The following is a 22,274-nucleotide window of genomic DNA, read 5'->3' as shown; positions in this document are numbered from 1 at the left end:
CTCAACCACTGACCCACGCCGGCCGGGTCTATCAAGTTTTAAAATGTATCACAAAGGATAAGAAAGGATAAAGGCATTTTTATCCGAGTGCTAGAAAACTCAATAAATGCAATAGTTTCTTGAATTTACAAAAAAGAGTAGACTTCAGTCAAGAGGAGTTTAGACAGAATTTCAGCTAGCTTTAAGTTATATTGGTTTCAGGCCAGTTGTACTCACTGCTTGATACTAATGACACAGTTTGTAATTAGAAAGATATATATTTGTGCAGCTAAAAACCAGAAAGCAGAGTTTTTCAAATTAGTAGCTTTTACAGATGCAACTTCTAATTTATGTGTATTCTGAGATACAGTGTTTTTTGTTCTTAAAGACAGGTTTCAGGGTACTACATTCATGCAATACCTAATATATAGACCTCATCTTTTCCCCTTTCCTTTATAATTAACACTAGAAAGTATTATAATAAATGCAAAAGATCTTGTTACTATTAAGTCTCCAAAGACTACTAATTTGTGAGGACCAGACATAGGTAACAAATTCCCTCTTTCTCTTCAAATTAAGCTCTGAACCAAGTGCTTTTCTAGAGATTAAAGGATGTCACTATAACATTGCTATGATAATTTTAAAAATAAAAACTGGAAAACATATATAAAAATAAATTAAATCCAAATATTTTCTTTCTTCACACAAGCTGACTCGCTCACTAACACGAAGATTCTGCCCACCCAGAAGAGGCATTTTTGCCTTATTCTGAATAACTTTCTATCCTCCTGCAGTCAGACAGCCAGGGCCAGAATACTAGCAGGACCTTTAGCAGAGCGAACCGAACATAGTGCCTGTACCTGTAGCCCTCCTTCCACCCCAACCCCTTCCATACAATTAAACAGAAAAAGAATATGAAACCGTAAGCAAGCAGAAGGCAGTACAACAAAGCTATGGTTTTCTGTTGGTGAGTATGTCTTTGATTGGGGAACCTTTTAATATTGTTATTTGAAAATTCTCTCCTCATTGACTGGGTCCTTGATTTGCCTTAGGCACAGACCATGTGTCTCTGAGGCCCTGGGTTGGTCTGCCTATGGGTAACTCGGCACTGCAGATGGCCATTGCCAGAGGGCCCAGCGTCACTGATGATGAGTATGACTTCCACTGTGAGTCCTGGGCAATAAACATTCACTCAACTCGGTGAGTGAATACAACTTTGCTCTCTTGGGCCCCTGTGAGTTCGTGACCTACTGTCCATCCTTTGCTTTGTATTATTTTAAACTTGTGCATCTGCCCTCTTCAAGGACCAACTTATCCACTGGCTCCAACTTTTATCTCCCTATAACTGGCTCATGTTCTTCCCCTCTCTCTACTGCCTACCATTTTCCTAAGCAATTTCCAAATACATGCTAACCATCAATCTTTGGCATTTACATTTCACTGCCTTCCTTTATAATATTTCAATCAAAATCTTCTCCCATCACAATTCCTCCGTGTTTACTAAGTCCATTTTCCCCTACTAGCTTACTAATAAATTGCCTCTGCCCCTCCCCATGCCCCTATCAGCATTTTATTTTTCTCCAATATCTTAAATTCATTATCCTAAAGCCTACTTTGTTAATTTCCACTCTCTAGCTACCTTTTCTGTTTTACAGTAGGGATTTCCTGGAAAGAAACACAAAACAAACTTGACAAGGTCCAAAATGTAATCATGTTATCCAGCTTCAATCTAGCCTACATGAGTATGTGGAAGCATTTTGGCTCAGCCTTTATGGAAGCCCTGAAGCATTTCAGTAGTATGCCAGTAAATCCTGCAAACTCCTGGGGAGTTGGGGGGTTGGGGATGAGGGCCCATGTTGTAGTCAATTTCTATGGTGTAAATATTCCCACATGGCAGATTTCAAGCTACCAGTGATTGACAATCAGCTCACAAAATTCCTGAACATTTAACAACTGACTTTTGTGAGCTGGCTCTCATGATGATTATACCATCCTGAGTTGGTACCTTCTGTCATACATTAAAGGCATCAAATTCTTGCTATGCCTTCATCTTCTGATCAATACTTTATTATTTATAAATTTAATTTTTTATCCATTTATGTCTGGTAGAAAAAAATATCTTTCTGTTTTTTCCAAGCTAGCCTCTCCTGACCATCCCATTTCTCCCAAGTCCTTGCTCCTTTTATATTTTTATTTTTTCCCTCTTCATGGCTCCTTCAAATACAGTTAAATATAATAATCATTTAAAAATACTTTAAAAATTTATCTCATCTAGTTGTTCAATGTATTTCAATTTTTACCCTGTTGAGCTCTTTGATTTTGGCTTGTCCTTGCTATTTCTACTTTATATTCTTTGATACCCTCATTAAAACAAAAGGAGCATTTGGGCTCCTACCCCTAGCATTCTACTGAATCTGCACTCTTGAAAGTTACCAGCAGTATCTGACAGCCTAGTGTGAGAGAAATAAAATATAACAACGTAGATAGAAGTATTATGTGGTACAGAAGGTGTATTTGAGCTGGGCAGCTGAGACTTACAGAGAGTGGGTGACCACCAGAAAGACAAAGAACAGCATTAAAGATGAAGGAAGGAAGGAAGGAAGGAAGGAAGGAAGGAAGGAAGGAAGGAAGGAAGGAAGGAAGGAAGGAAGGAAGGAGGGAAGAAAAAAGAAAAGGAAAAAATGTGCAAGTGTAGTTTATTAGGGAAATGATTATGTGATTTATTTTTATTTTTATTTATTTTTTTGTTAATCCTCACCCAAGGATATTTTTCCATTGATTTTTAGAGAGGCTGGTAATATAAATTATTTTTTCTCTCTAAAAATATGCCAATTACTTGAGAAGAAAGTGGTTTTTGCTTTAGAATAGTAATGGATTTAGGATGATTCTTCCTATACAACACACACCTCACTTTAAATTTTCTTGAAGTTTAAATTAACCTTATACGTTGACCAGTTTCATGTTGATTTGGCAGTAAGGCCACTGTTAGCCAATGAAGGCATCTCAGTGTATATTAGAAAAGGCATCCCCTCTGGGCAGATGTTCATAGACTTCACAAGCTGTATTTCAGTCTCTTGCTGACTCTCTTGGTTCAGGCACCTCTGTGAAGTGCACACACTTCATATATACACAGCAGACCTCGCTCACATAATGAAGAACACAAGATTTCAAAGTCAAGAAGGAGAAATATCTGCAGGATCATTACATAAAAACCCTATTAATTTTAAGATTGTAAATTTAATTTCCAACCTGTGCATACTTTATGTGACATTATTGAGAGAAAAATATTTGTGCAAACCACTGCCACAAAACATGTGAGGAAAATCCCAGATAGATGTGTAAGGATGGTAATTTAGACCACAGGCCCAAGACAAATGCACACTTGCTTCCTGGGGCAGCAATGGAGCAAACCTAGGTGTCACTAGTACAGAAAATATAATCACAAGAACCCTGATTGAGATTGATCTTATCTGACAACTTAGTGATTATAGTTATTTTAGAAGATCAAATCATTTTATAATAAATCATTTTACATAAATCTCATCATTTTATAGGTTTCTGTAGTATACTTAAATTACACTTTTATTTTTGAAGGTCTGTTAATCTATACAGAATGCTTGTTTACATTAAACATTAAGTGAAAAAATTACAATTATGAATATTTAAAAGAATATACAAGATGTATAGTTTTTAATGATTACCTTTTAAAAAGATTAATATAATCAACTGCAGGTCTTTCAAAAGCAACAGACTTTTGTTGTTAAATGCTAAAAAGTGCAAAGAAAATTTAAAAATACATATACTCACTGAATTGGCATTTGTTGGGTTTGGCCAAGGTCTGCCACCACCTGGACCCCTACAAGACAATACGATAAATAAAATTTTAACTATGCTTTGAATGTTTCACAATAATACCATGAAATATTAACATTTACAATACAGTCACCAGGAAGTTCTAGTGATAAGAACATTTTTTACTTTTCCTGAGAACAACAAAAGCTATAGGGATTGTAAATTATGAAAGAATTTTATCATTTCACAACACAATTTTCTTTCTACTTTTAATAAGTCCTGTTTCACTTTAATATTAAGTTCAGTTATTGTAATAACCACTAAAAGTTGTTATCACCTATATCAGTAAATATATACATATATTTAAATCATTAGAAAAACACACTATTGAAGTAAAAAGTCTTAATTATGAAATAGGTACTATAAAATATAATCTTGTAACATCAATATAAGTACCCCATGTATCTCATTAAAAATAAAAATAAAATTATTTGTAAAATATCTAATATATAAAAATGATTGTTAGTTTTAAGCTACAAATAAATGTACACAAAAGTGTCTAAATTTTCCCTCTTTTAAAAAATCAGATTATCACATATTAATTATACATTTATATATCAACCTATCTTTCAGTGATAATGACAATTTAGTTAGTATTAAACAAGAGAACCCCACTTCTTGTTGTAATAATTGTAGTGGAACACAGTGGCCAGAATAAATCTTGGGGAAAATAGGAGGTAACCTATACCAATGTATGTCAATATATTACTTAATTTTAGGGTGAAGAATGATTTATATTCTATAGTCTAAAAGAACATCACATTTTTAAGACAAAATTAATGCCTAACTCAGAAAGTTTCCTTATCTTCCTGCTTTGGTATTAAGTATACCTGAACAAATACTGCCTGATAAAAAGTAGACTACTCACCGCTAGTCCTCTGTAATTAGGGTCACTAGAAATTCTCCCCTCTAATCACAGTGAGAATTTTTAACTAAGAAAAAGTCCCCTTATTCTTATTCTGTGGCTTGTAAATTCTACCTTAATTACTTTTCATATGGTTTGTTTGATGTTAAATAAAATACAATAAAGAACTGAGAAATATTTTTCTGAAAACAACATAAAAGTATGCTATATCCACATAATGGCAAAAAATTGTATACAATTATGTTATATATTATGTTCAAATAACAACTGTATGAGTAATGTATATTTAAAGTAAAATATTTTATTTGTTACTTTACAATTTGTTTAATGTTATACTAACATGCTAAATTAAATGTTAAACATTTTACTTAATTAAATAAAAAATAACAATTAACCAGTTAACTGCCACGATATTTTGAATTTAATTAAAAAAGGTCCGCCATTTGCGTCTACAGACATGGCATATGAATGGTTAAATGACATTAAATTAGATGTTAAATATTAAGTTTATTATAAGTAACAGAATACTTCTCATACATTTCAATTATTTGACAAATACCAATCTAATCTCATGTATTTCATATTAAATTACATTTTAATATAATTGGTTAAGTATTCATATGAATAAATTAAAGTTCCCCAACTTTACCATTGCATTTGAAAACATTTTAAGTTTCATAAAAGCACTAAATAAAGTGGGGGTTACAGGAGGAGTATTTTTATTAGGACAACTACTAAGCTCAGTCATTCCCAGTACTTTTGAGGGCCACCAGTATCATCAAGAAAATAATCAACAATCTATAACATAGGTATTATTTCAAATAAAATTTCATTTAAAAATAAAGAGAAAAATGGAATTGAAAAAGTCCATATGTCTTAGTAAGGGTATGTGGATATTACAAAATCAAAGCAACCATGATTACCATGCATAAAATTCCTCTTTTGTTTTGTAATTCAGTCATTTTATTTCCAGATAACAACTACACACACTTTATGATTCTGTAAGATATGAATAGAACAAGAAGGTCTAGAGTCTTTGAAATACCTCATCTTTTGTTTCTATAAATACCAAGGTATACAACATCCCATTAGAAGTGCTTTAATGCTGAATCCTAAATTCTTTGTGAATTTGTAAAAAATGTAGTTAATTAAAATATATAGTTTCCTTTAAAAACAATCTATAATGCATTGAAAACATTTACATTGTTTTATAAATTCTACCTTAAATTACTGAAATTGACATTAAGTTTTTACTTCTAAGGATATAACTAGTTATAGAAACAATAAAAGTACATATTATTTAATTTTTAGATGATACTATGAATAATTTATCCTGAGTTTAGAGCATGAAATGTAAAAATTATATCAGAATAACCATATTTTTTGGAGGTGACCAACTTTTTTAACAAAATTATTAAAATTCTGTTTCAAATTGTGTTTTCTTCAATAAAGAGATAAAGTTGCTAGTGAAAATACAGTATTTAATTACTTTAGTGACCAGGGTTTGGTATTTTTCATTGTCATTAAACTTTCATGGCAAACAAAAAAAGTGATAAGCTAAAGAAAACTCATCCAGATAATGACTCTCTGGCAGGTCTCTTCTGACCCAACATTCAAGTATCTTAGACTATTAAAAATGTAGCTTAAGTTAACACTGTTATAATGCCATTCTTTTAATTTTTAAGATACCCAACATGTAAAAAAGTAAAATGAAGAAATAACAGAAACACTTACTTGTCAAAACACAGTAAGATTTATTTTGTTTAAAAGATAATAAATTATGAAGTAAAATTCAATAAAGTTTACCCTATTGAGTATAATGGAGATAATTTTTTTTAAATGTCTCTTTAAATTCACTTTGTTGGGGCCAATATCAATACAAAAATTAATCTCTCTGGTTTGATCTTCCATACATGAGAACTTTTCATGTTAGAGGGACATATATACAAATGTAAACACATACATATTTACACTTCATCATCCTTGAAGGAATCCTAATTTACAGAAAACTGAAAATGATGTAGGACCTCGAATAAAAGTCAATAGTAACAAATAATGGAAATTTGAGTCTGTAAGTCTTAAAGGTTCTTTAAACATCAGAAATTATATAATTAGTAACATATTATATAACAAAAATACTTCAAAGTATCTGGGTATATTTAAATGAGAAACAAATTCAAAGAAACAAAAATAATTATATTAAAACTAGAGGCCCAGGTATGACATTCGTGCACTGGGGGGGGGAGGGTCCTTCAGCTTGGCCTGCACCCTCTCGCAGTCTGGGACCCCTCAGGGGATGTCCACCTAAGCCAGCAGGTGGATATGCCCCGAGGGTCCTTAGCGCTGCCTTGGAGGCGGGAGAGGCTCCTGCTACCTCTGCTGTGCTAGCCAGCTGTGAGCCCGGCTTCTGGCTGAGCGGCGCTCCCCCTGTGGGAGTGCACTGACCACCAGGGGGCAGTTCCTGTGTTGAGCATCTGCCCCCTGATGGTCAGTGTGTGTCATAGCGACCGGTCGTTCTGCCGTTTGGTTGATTTGCATATTAGCGTTTTATTATATAGGATTTTCATCCATATTTTTAGTCTTCATACTCTAGGGAATTAAATGTACCCATATATATATCTATATATCTATTTAAGTATGTGTAATAAGGGAACTAGACAATTTAAGCAGATATTTGGGTCTCATAATTATATGTGTGTATTTAATTATAATGAAGAGTCCTAAAGTATTATGTATATTCTTTTTTTTAATAAATAATATATTTTATTGATTTTTTACAGAGAGGAAGAGAGAGGGATAGAGAGTTAGAAACATCGATGAGAGAGAAACATCGATCAGCTGCCTCTTGCACACCCCCCACTGGGGATGTGCCGGCAACCAAGGTACATGCCCTTGACCGGAATTGAACCCGGGACCCTTGAGTCCGCAGGCCGACGCTCTATCCACTGAGCCAAACCGGTTTAGGCATATTATGTATATTCTTAATATTTAATGACAATTCCGGATTGATCATGGTATTAAAAATGTATATTCTTTAAAAGCTATTACATTTTAAAGTCAGAATCTCAGGTAGGTAAATTTTATATATATACCTAAATCTTACTGTTAAGAGCTTCAGCTTTGATATCAGCACAAAATATCACTCTCTCCTTTTTACAGCAACCATTAATAAAGGCTAAGCCTTTGAGGGACTTAAGAAAAGTTAGACTTCATGTCTATCCATTTTTACTTTAAAAGTGAAAAGATGTGATAGGAAAATTTGACCTACTTTTCCCCCTTGTTCTGTTAGTTTTCAGTCTGGCTGTTACCCACCTATTAACCTATTTTCTATTTTAGGCAAAATTGCTTTACATGAAAATCCCTGTGTGTATCTCACAGTATATCTTCAATGCCATTAAATGATGGCAGAGTTGTTTAACTTGACATGTAAGTGACCAAAACATGGATTATGGAAACAGATTAGAGGAGACTACCCACAACCCTGTATTAAACATCTTTATCATTTCTGTAAGCTTTCTTTAAGCCACATCATGGAACTGATCCTCTAGTCAATCAAAGTCACTAACAAACACCTTGAAGGAATCCTAATTTACAGGAATCCTAATTTACAGTTTATGGAACTTTGAGGGCAACTTGGATAATTAAAAATTCTTTAACAAATTGCATGATATTGGCTGATAAAAACAACCCACTGTCTTTGGGCTTAAAAGGCCTTTTCATAAAAACAAACGAACAAAAAACCCAAACTGTTTACTCCTTATCTAAGTGCTCCTTGAATTTTCAAAAAGAAATTCATCCTATACTATGGAAGTTCTTTAATACAGAAGATACTACCAGAGAGAACTCGTTCTGTGTTGAGAGTGGGCCCAACAAAGCAAAAGGCACATATAGAAGAGCCGGAAATGCCACTCTTAGGAACCACTAGGTACCTATTAAAATGAAGTTACTAATAAATTGTTCACTTCTGGAGAGTTAAGACATGATCTCTTCATACTTTTGTGTAGATGATATGGAGACTCTGTACTTATTTATTTAAAAAAACTTCATTTTTATGATAATTAAATAAAATATAAAAGAAAAAAGAAACAGGCTAAAAGTTGGCATTTATGGCATCTGAAAATGGAAAAGAAGTGAAAGGTACAAGGGAAGGAAGAAAACCATAGAGAATATGTTCTGAAAATGAAGCAAACACTACAGCTCATGCTTACTCCACTTTTACACCTCCCAGAACTGAAGAGCTCAAACTGTCTTACAAATCAGTGTGGCGTTTGAAGACGGAAAATAGGATAATACAGCATTTTGCTTACATGTTCATTCCGGGCATTCCAGGGCCACCTAAAGCATTCAGTGGGGGTCTCATTGCACCTCCATAGTTCTGTAATGATAACCAAGGGTCAGACTACCACAAAACAAAAAAACAAAACCAAAGAGGAGGGGGGAAAGAAAGGAGAGCAGGTTAATGATTTCCCTACACAACTCCTGACTGGAGAAGGCCTGTGCAATTCATTCTCTGAAGGGTCCACTCTTGTACTTTTGCTTCTATTTTAACAATTACTTTGGTTTGTGTCTTTAAAAATTATGTAAATATGTAAGGTCATTGTAGCATGGTAAATGATTAAGGTAAAGTTGCAATGATATTTAACGTATCTTTATTAATTTGCATATCTGTACAACAGTGAACTTTAAAACATTTCACAACTTTCAAAATTGTTTTTAAAGAAAATACTTAGTCAACATGTTTGAAATTGTCAGACCCAGAACATTTACATAAAGTCTGGAAAAAAATACCTCCAGGTGAACTCAATAAAAGAAAGTTGAATGCAAACTTCTGTTCACAAAATAATATATCCAACACAGAAATGCACTAATACCAATGTACAAAACTATATGAAAACTAAAGTAAACTCAGACTATGTATGCATAAATTATGATTCAATAGATTTCTGTCATTCAAATGATAAAAATATTTTAATGTTTTAACATGCATATTATATTAGCTTACTTTAATTTCCATAAAGGCCAAATCATTCTTATTATTTCAATAAAATGTACATTAATGAGTAATTTTATCTGCTACTATTAGTTCAACAACTATTTCTATTAGGAATCCCAAATCTTCTCTATTTTGTCATGATAGATCTTCGAAGTGCCTGGGTAACTCATGTTGAACTTCACATGAATCATTTCCACTTCATGCTCAGCAGGACGGAAAGTACACTGAATAGTCTCTCTTATGGCTGCCCTTTACATTCTTTCCTCAGTTCTGTGGACTGACCTCCACACAACAGTCCTGGATAAGAATCTCCAGGAGCTTTGATGTATCTTCCTTTGCTTTCAATTCCTGTATCCAGTGAGTTACCACAGTCTATAGATTCTACCTGTGAAATAGCTCTTGAAGTAGGGCTCTCCGTGTATCACTAATATTTGTCACTTACCGAGACTACTTCACTGTCTTAATTGGTCTCTCTGACTCAGCCTCTCCCCCTTTCAAGCTATTCTCCATACTGCCCTCCAAAACTCTGGTCCTAAAACTTAGTCTTCTTCAAATCATTTAAAAGCCATGATGATCGCACTGCCTACCAAATACAGACTCGACTCTTCGGCATGGCTCTATGGGGTTATTCACATATTTCCTGTCCTCATTTCCTACAATTCTTACCTTCTTCCCCTCATCCCAACTACATCCTGCAACCTACTGAGTATCTTGTGGTTTGGAAACAAGCAATACAAATGTACTCATGTTAACTCATGTGCTGTGGCCTTCTGTGTAGTAGGTGCTAAGATGACCAGGAAATATTCAATGGAGAAAGTCTGTTAACTCCAGAGAGTAAGCCACAATTTATAAATAATTTATTTACTTACATGCTATTCTCATTGTTTATTTCTGTTACTTTCAGGAAATCTTACTTAAACATCCTGATTTCTTGTGCTACGGGACAGTAGAATGGTTTCTATCCACACTTTGAGTCAGGGGTTTATAGGATAGCTATTTCCTTAACCTCTGGATCAAGCCTGGTGGAGGCGGCGATAATATTAGCAAGGAGAAGAATGTCATTGGGAAAAAACCTGAATGGTAAAGCATAATAGAAATGCAACACAAGGCAAGTTTCCCCTTAGTTTTGGTCTTAGAAGATCTGTGTTTTATAGTATCAAGGAAAACATTAGTCTTCCTCATAGCTCTGGACACAGAAAGACATTGGGTTGAATCTCTCAGCCCCTGCCCCATTTCCTCTGACCCTCTTTCTACACGTGTGATCTTGGGCCAGTGATCCTCCCAATGACCCACTCCACCTTAACTTCCTTATCTATAGAGTGGTGACATCTTTTCCCTTGTAAGCTTGTGGGAGAATAAAATGAAATCATATAAACACCTATGACAGTGCTTGGTATATTAAAAGCATGATACCTGGTGCTCCAAAATTATAGTTGCTATTTTTTTGTCACCATTAATAAGGGACCAACTTTAAATGAGTTCTCATCAGCTTCCCTTGAGCTCTCAAGCCTAACAGAATTACTTAGCTTCTTTATGTAATGACTCCCTGATAGAGCATGCATATTTCCTTTCTACATTTTTTTTTCTGCTGCATAACAGTTTTTCTTTATGTTTCTGCTCCTGCTGCTAAACAGCGAGCACCTTGAAGGCAGAGTCTGTTTTACTCTTCTTGGTATACCCAGTGCTCAAGTGTCACAGGAAGTAAGAAATTATTCAACTTATAATTTGATAGGTTTATAAAATATTTACATTTTGCGATTAATTTGAAGCAAAAAGAAAACAGGAATATAAGAAAGAATGACAACTAGCTTTCCAAGTGGTATCAACCAAGGCAGAATAGAAAGAGCTAATTTAGAATCGCTGAATTTTAAAGTTTATGGCAGCTATACAATTCCATCTGGTTAATCTCACTCCCAAAGCAATGTTCCTGACAAAATGGCTCTTCAGACGCTGCTTGGAAAGTTTACAGAGTTTTTCCATTATTGGGCAGTTTAATTTCTAGAAATTTCTCCCTTATCCTGAACTGAATTCTACCTCAATCTTATATTTGAAAATACAGAAATCCGTTTACTCTCTTTACGTGACAGCCCATCACGTATTTCCATCTCACCATTTCTCCACCTCAAATATCTGAGTTGGAAATCATGGTATGTTTTCATTTGTATGCAAATCAGTTAGCCTTTAGATTTCTAGAAGAACTAGAAATAGTTGGGTAGTCTTGCTGAATTTTTCTGTTAATTACATGGCACCTGCTGAGCATAGAACACAGACAAGCTAAGTATTTCTTAGCACAAAAGCAAGTAAAAAAATGACTTCAAATTTTGGTATTAGGAAAGCAATTTTTCTTGATTAGATAGATAATTTTGCTTTTCTATTAAAAAGATAGTGATATCATTTTTAAAAATGATGTGTTACCACTGAACTTTTAATTTAAATAGATTAATATATTGGTGGGAAAAATATGCCAGGATTTAGAGCAAACTTTATTTCTCCATCCATGCAATAAATGTTAATTACATGTTTGCTATTGTCCTAGGGGTGTACTTTGTCTAAATCAGCATTGTATAAGAATCACTAGACAATATGTAATTCTTTGTTCTAGTAATTAAATTGTTCCAATAGATAACTATTACCCCTCCTCACCACACAGATCTAAAGCTCAAAAAATAATAGCAATAGTACCTACGATAAGAACAAGATGTATATTTTGTTGGTGCATAAAGCCAGAAACAACATTACGCTTTTTTAATTCAACTACAAAAAAAGCAGGTGCATTCCACTCTTAGGTGGCATCTGTATGATTAAATGTCTGTTATGAAAGTGGTTTTACTATTTTCTTTCAAGAAACACAGCTAACCTTTATTACACATTTCACAGTTTATAATGCCTATGTTTTATATACCAGGTGTTATGAGTAAATACCTCACAAGAATTCCCCATTCCAAATGATTTTTACCTCACTTTTTATCTATTATTCATTCATACAATTCCTGTTTTCACTTAAGTAAATGATATATATATATATATATGTATATATATATATATATATATAAATACTTTCTTTAGCCTTTTATACTTTATATATTGTGATTTACAAAATGAGTGTAGGTATTTCTGGCTTCTTAGGTAAACTCACACAAAACACTTTATTTCCCTCAAATTATATAGAAATAGATAGTAAGGATACCAATTCAAATTGAAGAAATAAACTACTTTCTTTGTGTTTGAATATGCAAAGAAAGAATTCACACTTATATGATAAACTTACTTATTAAAACTCATTAATAAGAGATTACTCACCATAAATATGCTATCTTACATTGAATTTTTTACTTGTAACAAAACATAGAGCTGTTTATAAACCAAAACATAGACCGGTATGCTTTGTATTTCAAACACTGCAAAACAGACTCTTAAATCAGACTCTAGTTTTCAAACTATTAAAAATATTGGTCTAGGAATGACAAAAGCTTAAAGAGCAGCTACCTGAAAAATAAGTGAACTGAATTAAGTCTGATTAAATTATAAGCATGCAGTTTTGATGTATCTTTAAAATATATCTATTATGGAAATCTTTGGGGAAAAAAAGCCTTTACATTCTGTGTAGCCAAATTGGTTGGCTTAGTTCATTAAATATTTAGTTTATTAAAAACTTCTGTATATTCAATCTATGAAATATCCTATAGATTTTATGAATTCTAATTACTATTAATAGCTTATGATGTTTGGTCACAAATTTAATAATTTGCTAACATGAGTAGTAACAGGGAAAATAATTTAAATATCAAAATCAGACTTTTATAAGATATTAAGAAAGCACATAAAGACTGAGCCTAAATGGAAGAAATTATTATTTTTTCTGACTGAGTATCTCACATATATTTAATTTAATGATAGAAATTATTCTTTCCTGACTGAGCATCTCACTATCTCACATAGTATTTTTCCCCATGTAATATGATATTTCTGAAAAATTAGGTTATATGCACTTCATGTTTCAATATAGTTCATATATTTAATTCTGTATGTTGGTTAAAAACTCCTAGGCCTAAGTCACATCATCTGGGTGTTAGATTCTAAATCTCTGACTCCTTTGGCCACACAACAAAATCTTAATTTTTTAAAAGTAGATACATGAGACAATTCTTAAAACTGTCACTAATAATGCTTTTCTTGAAAAGGACAAATAAAATAAATTAATTCATTCTTTTAACCAGCGTTATAACATGCTAACCTCTGACCCATGAGGTAGATATTTTAATTTCTGGATTTGGATTAGTTTCTTTGAAATATAACATTATAAAATTAATTTCTACCCCATGTAGTTTTCACAAGGAAGACAAAAAAGATATTTCAGCCAAAATAAATAATATCCTGGAACAGCATCCTTAAAAAATATCACCAACAGCTAGGATAGATTTGACCTCAGTGTATACTTCTGGGAAATTTTGATAGATAAATAGGCTAACATCTGATGTTTACTGATAGCACTATGCTTGTTCAGCAAGACAAATTTCCAATGGTTATTTCCAAATGATTCTCTATTATTTCCATATTCTATAAAGAAATATGGTAGTATAAAATAGTCAATGACAGCCTCCAAAAGACAGAGAAATATTTTATATTGCTTATTTTAATATTTTTAATCATTTAATTTATATGGCTATCTTTTATAACAATTTTCTATAAATTTTTATATATTTCCTCAATATAACTAACAAAAGGATAATAGTTATCTTTTTATAATAATTACTATAATGTATTTTCTCAAATGTACTGAATGCATATGTGACAGCACCTATAAATATGGTTTGCTGCTACATCAATATGGACGTTACAGATACTATATTCTCAAGAGCCTAACAACTGTATTATATATCAAACCTTTAAGGCATACAACAAAAGCCAGGACATAACATAGTTTGTTTATATAAAGTAAAGGCAAAAACTCAGCGTTTACTTTCTGATTATTTACCTGTGGTCCTAAGGGCACCATTCCTCTTGGAGGAGTCATTCTCTGCATTGGCCCACCCATATTTGGATGTCCTAAAATAAAAGTAGGAAGGTATTAGCTAGGAAATGAGCATGGGTGCCAAACCAGAGGGCAGGAGTCTCCTCTCAGCGTGGTGCTTAATTATTCTGTTTCTCATGTTATCACTGCCTTCATCATTATGCATAATTAAGACATAGCTAAAAATATAAATCACTTGGCCATGCCATCTGCAAAAATGCAACTGGTATAATTATGGAAGATTTATTCAAATAAAAAATTCCTTAAAAAAATAAAAGATTTCCTTTGAGATTCTGCACATCTATTTCACTTTTACTTTAAACAATCACCTTGTTGTCGAGTTGGGTCCATTCCACTGGGAAGTAATGGCTGACTTCCTGGGACACCTCCAAGTGCCTAGCATTTTTAGTAAAAACAAAATAAAAAGCAATACTGTAAATATTTATAAAACAAGGGCTTTAACAATTCTCTTTTAAAATTCCTATAATTACAGAATGCATTTGATTATTTCACAAGATTTGTTATATTTCACATTCATTTATAAATTTTATAGGTCTATAAACCTAATATAAGTTCTTAGTTCTAAAATTATTCTGTTTTGCCCAATTTTGTGGCAAGCAAAATAAGTATTTTGGGGGAACAAACATCTAGGCAAAAGTTGTCCTACATTTTTCAAATAAGTATAATGCCTTTGCTCCAAATTAATTTACTAAGGGTACTGAGATAAGTAATTTTGCTTCTTAAATATAAGCTCTGCTTCTACAGAGTCTTTTACTCATTTGGGATTGCAAGAGCAGCAGGACTAAAATGCCAAGGGGCTAATGAATACTCTTTTGTAGTCACATTTTCCCTAAGAAACTATTAATAAAAATAATATTCCAATTAAGTTCACACAATTTGGCTGCATCGAAAAGGACAACTAGAATGGAAAAAGATGGAGATTAACAGGCAGAGCTTATTTATGCGGGTGCAAAGCAGGATACATACTGAACTGCAAGTTTCCATAGTTGTCTGAGCAGCTGTTAGAGCTGAACAAAGCTGTAATCGATTTAAACCCATTGATCTTATGAAGTATATATGTATACACATATATACATAATCCTGACAATTGGCAAGATTTTATAAAGATTTGTTAATTTAACTTTAAGCAGGATAAATCTTATCCAATTACTTAAAATTTCAAGTTATTTCCAAAGAATTTAATATGAAAGAATTTATATATGTAGATCAGAACTCTTTACTTAACAATCACTAAGGATGCAGTAGAGAACTGCCATTTCTCAAGCCATTTTATAATTACTTGAATTTTTTTGCTTACAAGCACACTCAATACATATTTATTGAATTCCTGCTTAACCTTTCCAGCCTAATTTCTTGCCATTGCCACAATGACATTCTAATTTCCATCCATACCAAATTTCTTTGTTTTTTTTTTCAATTCATGCATTCAATCAACAATAATATCTAATTGTCAATCATCAAAAACAAGATAAAATAAGAACTAAAACTAGACAATCTCTCCTCTCAAGGCGCTCACAGATCCTTGAGTGCCTATTGCTGACATATTTTAGATCCCAGATTCCGGATCACTTCCTAACAAAATTCTTTCCTACAAACCCAGTCTGGGGTAAGTTTTCCTTCTATTTGCTTTAAAATATGTGTAATTGTTTTTAAAGTTCAAACTTACAGAAAAATTGCACAATTGGTATGAAGATTTCCATGCACCCTGACACAGATTGCCCAACTGTTGACATTTCACCACATTTACCCCATCGCCCTTTCTCCTTCTTTCTCTATGCTTTTATCCTAAGTCTTTTCAGAACCAATTGAGAGCAAGTCACAAATATTGTCTCCATCACATCAAAGTACTGCAGAGTATAATTTCTAAACATGGATATTCTCCTATATAACCACAACACAACTCCTCAAGACAGGAAATCCACAGATACAATACTACTGTCCAAGCCACAGACCTCATGCAAATTTTGCCATTTGTCTAAAAAATGTTTCTTTTTTCTTTCTGGGACCAGGACCTCAATGAACACATATTGCATTTAGTTGTCATATTTCTTCATGTGCTTCTAAGCAGTAATAATTCCTTAGCTTTTCCCTATCATGTCCTCAAAAGTTTTAAAGAGAATGAATATTAAAATTCTACAGGAGGATCTGATGTCTCTTCATGACCTCCTAGACTAAGGTAATTTTTGTTTGTTTGTTTGTTTGCTTTTTTTTTTTTTTTAAATCAGGAGCACCACAGAAATGGGGCGATGCTCTTCCTGGTGATTACCTTATAGAGCACATGATGTTGACTGAGCCCATTACTAGTGATACTGACTTTAAAAATATATATATTTTAATTGATTTCAGAAAGGGAGAGGGAGAGATAGAAACATCAATTATGAGAGAAAATCACTGATCAGCTGCCTCCTGCATGACCCCACTGGGGATCAAGCCTGCATCGGGGGCATACGCCCTGACCTGGAAACAAACCATGATCTCCTGGCTCATAGGTCGACGCTCAACCACTGACCCACACTGTTGACTTTCATCACCTGATTGTGTTGGTCTCTGCTAGGTTTCTACACCGTAAGATCATTATGTTTCCTCTTTGTAAGGCGATTACTTTTAGTAGTAGAGCTATTCCAAGTTGTCAATATCCCACTCATTGTTTATCAACCCACCAGTTTAGCATCCACTGACAACTCCTAAGCACTATGATAGTTGCCAAATAGATTCTTTCTAGGCTTATAAATTGGAATTCCAACTGTAAGGAAGAGCTTTCCTTTTCTTCTTATTTATTTATTTGTATAGACTTATTGATTCCTATTATATTCAATACATTGTAATCTATTACTATCATTGCTTACTTTAATATTCATAAATGCTCATCATATTTTGAGTATTTCCTTACTGGCAAAAGATGTTCCAGGTTCATCTCATACTTTTTCTGGCCTAATTTTGGAATCAATCTTTTCTCCAAAGGGCTCTGATTCCTCCCACTGAAGAATGGTGTGTAGGCATCCAGACATGGGTTCTCCAGAGTGTGTATTATTAGTTGGGTGCACTGCTTTTAGGTCTCCTCGGTAGACTCTGAGCTTAAAAAATCTATGTACGTATGTGCATATGCGCACATATCTACATCTATGACTAATATCCCTCCTCTCTGTGTGGTGTATATGCATACCAAAAATTCATACTAACACCGATTCAACACCTCCAATTCTAATCCAAAACCTTAGGTTTTTAGCTTCTTTCCTTCTATGTTTCTAATTTCTCCAAAATTATTTTCAATAATTTTTCTACTTATTTGCTTAATCAATGTGTTTATTTGTTCAATAAAACCAATCTCACAACCACTACGGCCATTTGTTCTTTTTGCTATGTCTGTGTGACTCCCCACTGCCTCCCTGAATGTTTGAGCATGCAGGGAAGGTAAAGTCTTTGTATGTGCTTTTGTAGGATCATATACCTCACTTTCATAGAACTTAAATATCATCATAGTTTGTTTTCTTCTCTATATCTCCAATAGACTATAAGCTCTGAGAGAGTATGGAACCTATTTGTGCCTCTTGGCTCAGAATAACCAATATTTATTTAAGGAATAGGGTGTAAATTGGACAATTTTAGGAATCATCAGTGATAAAATCAATAAGAATGGAATAGACTTCAAAGAGAAGGGAAAAAAGATCAAATACATAATTATTTAGAAATACCAAAGGGAGATAGAAAAGGAAATTGAAAGTGAATAGGTATGAAATTAAGAGGGGGACCAAGACCAACATTTCAGAAAGCATGAGGGGAGTTTCAAGAAGGAAGAAGTGGCCAACTCTGTCAAAAGTTATAAAGAAGCGAAATAAGTCAGACAGAAAGGTCAAGAATCATATGATTTCACTCATATGTGGGATATAAAACGGAAAACAACAAATGAACAAACAAGAAAAGCAAACCATAGTATGGTGGTTACCAGAGGGGAGGGAGTTTTGGGGAAAGTAAAGGTTAAAGGGGGTCAAATATATGAGGATGAAAGATTTAACTCTGGGTGGTGAACACACAATGCGATATGCAGATAATGTATTATAGAATTATACATTTGAAACCTATGTAATTTTATTAATCAATGTCACCCCAATACACTTAATAAAAAAGAGACATTTTAGACAAAAAAATGAATTAGAAGGACAGACTATATATGACTAGTTAATATATATTTTTTTCAATTGTGAGTTTGAAGTTCTTGCTTTTATGTCTCTAAGTGGTTAATTTTATACTCTGGACTTTGATTCTGAATTTCTAAATCTCACTGGACATGCCATGTTTTATCACAGGAAACTATTTTCTTGCAAATTCTGCTTTCTGTTGTTTATCTTGGACTACCAGAACAATTGACAAGTCTTTCTCTGTTTCTAGTCATTATTTTAAAATATAACATAATCCTACAGAAATCTTGATCAATGCCATGTCTTTCAAAAGTCTGTCTTTTAGAATAAGTAAAATCTTTAACTTTTAAAACACTTTTATCAGTCCTGGAATGACAGACAAGGGCATCAATAGGGCATAATTGCTGCATTCTTTAAACCATTAATATCAGGGAAAAAACAACTTTATAAATCTTGTTGTTGATATAATTTTCTTATTTTTAACATGTTAAATGTACTCCATTCAGACTTGTTTAATAAAAAATTTTGGCATACATTCTTCGTTCTATAAAAGATCTTCACTCTGACAGACAAAATAACACTCATGATGGAGGTGTTTAATAATAACCAGCATAATATTAACAACAATGGACACTTGTGAGATGGTATATTTGTGTCAGGAATTGTGTTAAGCTCTTTATATTTATTATTTCATTCAATGCTCACAACAATGCTATGAGGCTATTATTAATTCTTTTTTATTATGAGAAACTGAGCTGTAATACATAAGTAATCTGTTTATTTGTCCATAGTTATACTATTGTTAAGTAGTAAATCCAGGGCTTCAACAGATCAACATACTGCAAAAGTTCTACAAAATAAGCTTTAAATTCTAGAATTTAAAAAAGGATTAAATAATACAAAATTTATTAAAACAGAAATACTTAAATGAAGGAGTTTCTTTTTAAAAAGATTTTTTATTAATTTTTAGAGAGAGAGAGGAAGGGAGAGAAAGAGAGAAACATCGATGTGAGAGCGAAACATCCATCAGCTGCCTCCTCCATGCCCCCCCACCAGTGATTGAGTCTGCAACCTGGGTAGAATTGGCAACCCTTCGGTGCACAGGATGATGCCCAACCAACTGAGCCACACTGGCCAGGGCAGGAATTTCTGGATTCAAACAAGGATTATTTCTTTTACAAAGAACATGAAATCAATGCTAAGCCCCTCTAGGAACTTGAGATTATGGTGTATATTTCCTTGAATATCACCATATAGTCTACTCAGAGAGACTAAATGTTCAATGATGAGGGAAAACATTTATTCATTTTTAAAGTTTTTATGATATAATTCAGTTAACAATTTTAATGTACCCAAATTTTTAATGGGCCTCCTCAATTATATGAAATGAAATAGAATAATAATATAATCAAGAAAATTTAGAACTAAAAGGGATTTTAAAAATACTTGAATCCACTCTCATTTGACTGGTAAAAAATATCAAGACCCAGGTTAAGTGACTTGCTCCAAAGTGACTTGCTGAGCATTGCTAGCATTTGGACCTAAGATGCTTAACACAATTAAGGTCCTTTCAACAACATCACTGTCTTTTTTTATAAAAAGGCAGTATGAATAGAAAAGATATTGAAGTACAAAAATGTTATAGTCAGTGTAGCAAGATATTTGTCTCCAAAGCACAACTCATCATTTGATATATATTTACTTATTTTTCTTTTTTCTGTATCGCAGTCACTGTAACTGCATGGTCTAATTCTTATCCCTTTGCCACATGTTACTATTTAAAATAATTAAAATGACTAAAGTTAAAATTTTTGTTCCTCAGTCACTCTGGCCACCTATCAAGTGCTCACAGGTGCTCAAAGCGCTAAAGCTCCTGCATATGACAGTGCCGACTCAGAACATTTCATCATCCCAGGCAGTGCTGCATTAGAATGCCCAGTCCACAAGAAGAGAGATTTTCATTAGTTTGTTTACTGATGTGGCCCCACACCTGAAATTGTGCCTGGCACATAGTAAACCTCAACAGATATTTGTTGAATGATTGAATATTTCTAAATGAGATTTTGTACAGCTCTATGAAAGGTCCAATCAAAAATAGGGCAATGCAATTTTTTCCCCATTGGCTTACATCCTAAGAGGATGTAACAAAGCAGCTTTAAAATAATTAGATATGTTTTGAGAAAAGTAATAAAATAGTAAAAAAAAAGAGTTCTATATAACTGTAACTTAAATTAAGACTGCATAGCATTCACTATGTAAATTTTTCTTTGTTTGGGAAGGAGAATGAATTTCTTTTTGTCAGACACTGAATTTGTTAATTTCCTTTGTCCTATAATGGTAGAAACTGATTGGAAATACATATATCCAAGAAAACACTCATAATTCAAATTCATAAAGAAATAATACATTTTTCTTTTTTAGATTTCACATAGTAACTTAAATACATTAATAGTATAATTATCACTAAGAAACAAATAAATAAGGAGATCCCAGTTGATAGAAAGGGATATTTTTGAACTGGCAAAGAAAGTTACTTTACGCTTTCATCATTAACCACTAATTTATGTTAAACACATGCAACATATTTAATTTTTAAAGTTAGAGATTTGCTGTAGTTATCCTCCTTACAATTTTAGCTATAAGACTCCCACTATTTACTCAATGTAGAACATATTTCTCTTTATGCAGCTGAAGTCTTTCTCTTACATTTTCATATTGTCATTAAATAAAAGTCAAATTCTACACATGAAAAATGTTACAAAGAAAATTATTGGTAAAAGAAATGCTAAATAGCATTTATCCTGGATAAGAGAACATGTGAAAAAGAGTAAGTAGGTAAGTATGTAACTTGTTTTAAATACCTTGGTTATATGGGACTACAGTAAATTTATTTTCAGTATAAAAGTAAATGTCCCAATTATTTTTTTTTTCCTGCTCAAATGCCTGCTGATTTTTTCCCTACCTGAAAAGCGATGAAGTAAAGCCTTTTTAAGATTTGTCTATACTCAGCATCCATTATCTTTTTCCTTTTATATTGTAAAAACTATAGATTCAATATTAGTAAAGGATAATCTTACATATTGAATAACCAGAACTAATATATTTTTTTCTAGTCACAAATTATTACCTGCTCAAACTTTAAAAGTAAAAAAATCATTCATAATCTTACCACTCAGAAATAAAAAGGGTATAGTCCTTATACTCTTTGTGACAAATGTATGTTTATGGATGGAGGCATATGAGTAAAGGAAATTCGCTGAGTATGTACAGTAATATAGCAAAGGTGATGTACTATATACATCTTGGGCTTTCTTTTTCACAATTATTCATAGATTATAAACATTTTATCATATCTATAAATTTAATTCTATAGCATGCCCTTTAATAGGTGAATACTATTCATGATTTAGATATACC

General features: G+C 32.9%; 1 protein-coding gene across 13 annotated transcripts in view; it reads right to left on the bottom strand.

Moving 5' to 3' along the window:
* SSBP2 (single stranded DNA binding protein 2) overlaps positions 1-22,274 on the bottom strand; it is a 221,967-nt gene that overhangs the window by 25,975 nt on the left and 173,718 nt on the right. For all 13 annotated transcript variants that reach the window (XM_054715106.1, XM_054715107.1, XM_054715109.1 and 10 more), the window contains 4 exons: positions 15,030-15,096; positions 14,665-14,735; positions 9,004-9,071; positions 3,787-3,835 (listed from right to left, as the gene is read on the bottom strand). In XM_054715106.1, coding sequence (XP_054571081.1) covers positions 3,787-3,835; positions 9,004-9,071; positions 14,665-14,735; positions 15,030-15,096 — 255 coding nt within the window. The remainder of the gene's footprint in view (positions 1-3,786; positions 3,836-9,003; positions 9,072-14,664; positions 14,736-15,029; positions 15,097-22,274) is intronic.

Source organism: Eptesicus fuscus, chromosome 4 (genome assembly GCF_027574615.1).
Source record: "Eptesicus fuscus isolate TK198812 chromosome 4, DD_ASM_mEF_20220401, whole genome shotgun sequence".
In the NCBI taxonomy this organism is placed as follows: Eukaryota; Metazoa; Chordata; class Mammalia; order Chiroptera; family Vespertilionidae; genus Eptesicus; species Eptesicus fuscus.
This window is presented reverse-complemented; position numbering and strand designations above follow the sequence as displayed.